The sequence below is a fragment of the Berghia stephanieae genome, chromosome 14 (genome assembly GCF_034508935.2).
Source record: "Berghia stephanieae isolate SIO BIC M18660-M18661 chromosome 14, UCSD_Bste_1.3, whole genome shotgun sequence".
Lineage (NCBI taxonomy): Eukaryota > Metazoa > Mollusca > Gastropoda > Nudibranchia > Aeolidiidae > Berghia > Berghia stephanieae.
In genome coordinates, this window is record NC_088373.1 from 30,123,473 (window position 1) to 30,125,972 (window position 2,500).

General features: G+C 38.4%; 1 protein-coding gene across 1 annotated transcript in view; it reads right to left on the reverse strand.

The window, feature by feature from the left end:
- The window catches only part of LOC144960091 (ammonium transporter Rh type B-B-like), a 37,967-nt gene that overhangs the window by 32,850 nt on the left and 2,617 nt on the right, over positions 1–2,500 (reverse strand). The window contains exons 4-5 of the mRNA XM_078893041.1: positions 866–1,026; positions 402–539 (exon numbers count right to left, since the gene is read on the reverse strand). Coding sequence (XP_078749167.1) covers positions 402–539; positions 866–1,026 — 299 coding nt within the window. The remainder of the gene's footprint in view (positions 1–401; positions 540–865; positions 1,027–2,500) is intronic.

Below are 2,500 nucleotides of genomic sequence, written 5' to 3' on the forward strand. Positions count from 1 at the left end.
AGTAAAGAGTCTTTTCCAGGGACTCAAATTTTGCGTCGAGCGAGAAACAGGATTTTTTTGGCTCCAGCTACAGAACTGCATTGGCCTCATTCATTAACTCAATAAATCATGTTGAGAAGGAAATACAAATTGTCAAACACACAAATAGGTCAGGCCCAATTAGTGAGTATTTCTCACAATATTTAGACAAACTGATCCGACTCAAGTGTACAATGAGTACCTGGCCGTCTTTGTCTGTCGACAAAAAATAATAATGTATTGCCGCCTTACAGTCATCATGTCTCGTCTCACATGCACTGTTGCTATTACCTAAGGGACTTCTTGTAAAGCGCATTGAGCACGTTTAGTGGATATTGCCCTATATAAATTCTAAATTTACTAAATGAAGACATCGAACATACCGTGATGTACTTGTATCCGAGGACACTGCACGTTCCAGCGACAGATCCAATAATCATAGCAACGTATGGATCCATGGGCATATTCGCGCATGCGCCAACTGCAACTCCACCAGCCAGTGTCGAGTTTTGGATGTGAACCTTAGAGGAATAAAAGGAACAAAGTTAGCGTTAGTCAACATTAGCTCTTTGTTATAGTATTAATACAGACTTTTAATCAGTGTATTTTTGACCAATCAAAGCATGGAATTTGTGACATGCCTTCAGACTTGCTCGGGCAAACATAGTGATGCAATTTTTGAATCATTCCATGATCTTATTACAGAAAATATGTGCTATATTTTATTTATTTTTTGTTGTTGGCTTAGGAAGGGTTTTCAACCTGAAACGTTCAGTATTTGGTATTTTGTTTGTCTTCTTTTAAAAGTGTTCTATTCATTGTTTGTTTATCATTGATTAAAACTGACCATATCGAATCGGCCTTTCTCATTGAGGAATGAGGACGTCACAAAGGCCATAACGGAGCAGGCAGCCAGGGACAGGAATGTGTTGACCACTGCAATCTCAGACTGGTTTCCGGCAAAACCTCCGTTGAAGGACGGCCAGTACAGCCAGAGGAACAATGTACCTGGGATGGTAGATTTTAGAAATAGGCAGTCGGATAAATTAACATATTGAGAGAAACAAACATGAAATAAAGAACAAAATGAAACAAAACAACAGCAACACCCCCCTCATCATCCTATTTCTTCTTCTTCTTCTTCTTCTTCTTCTTCTTCTTCTTCTTCTTCTTCTTCTTCTTCTTCTTCTTCTTCTTCTTCTTCTTCTTCTTCTTCTTCTTCTTCTTCTTCTTCTTCTTCTTCTTCTTCTTCTTCTTCTTCTTCTTCTTCTTCTTCTTCTTCTTTCTTCTTCTTTCTTCTATCTCTTATCCCACATTCTGCATGGTTGCCATAAAGAATGCCACATTGCCCATACATCTCGGTTCATTGCATCATCATTATACAGACCCAATTCTTTCATAGGAATAATATTAACAAATCCTACTTTATTAAAGATTGTTAGTCGGTTTGTTCGAGTTGTGGTCTTACAACACAGGAACCCCCTTTCAGATCATTTTGACAAGCAAAAAAAGCCCATTTACATTATAACAGAAACGAACAAAATTGCAATAAAGATACTATCAAATGTTAATGGTCCGCTAGAAAAATATAATTGGCTTTTATCATTGGAGCAATGAAAATGTCAAATAGCTTGCATACTTGTACGGGACTGAATTATTATATTGTGTTTAATAATGGCTTTATTTTTCTTCTTTCCAATTAGAAAAAAAATAGTTATAATAGAGAGAGAAAAAATAAAGAGAAAAAATACTTGAGCATTTGTGTAGAGCAATATTCACAAAACGTGCTCAAAGCGCTTTTAAAAGGGTCCCTGGCCAAAAGCAACACGCAAGATGTTGAACGAGACATGACGTCTGTTGGGCGATATTACAATTTGTTCGACAGAGACAACGTTGTTGACTGCCAGGTACTCATGTTACACCTGAGTACGAAAAGAGACAGAGATCGATCCCGGGTGCTGTCGAGATTTTTTTCTTCTGATCCCTCTGTGTCCACTTTTTAAAAAATCAAAAAATAGAACTTTATATAGCGCAATGTCCACTTAATGTGCTCAAAGCGCTTTACAAGGGTTCCTTGCTTAACAGTAACATTTAACATGTAGGACGGGACAATGACGCCTGTAAGGCGATATTACAATTTTTCGGACAAAAACAACGCTGTTAACGGCCAGGTAATCATTTTACACCTGAGTACGGTGAGATAATGTGAATAAAGAGCCTTTTCCAAGGACTAAATTATGTGCCGAGCGCGAGGCTCGAACCCAGGACCTTCCGATCCGAAAGCGAGTGCCATACGACTAAACCACTTATCCCCTATAGATAGTATGCAGATGACGTCACTCAGGCCTTTGTTATTGTTTTTGCCATCCGCGTTTGTGAGTTGTTCTCACTAAACTGTATTAACCAGACTATAAAAGTTCATGGTAACACAGAGTTTGGGTGTTGGTCCGTTATACTTCCGGATGGCAATGTTATGAACTCC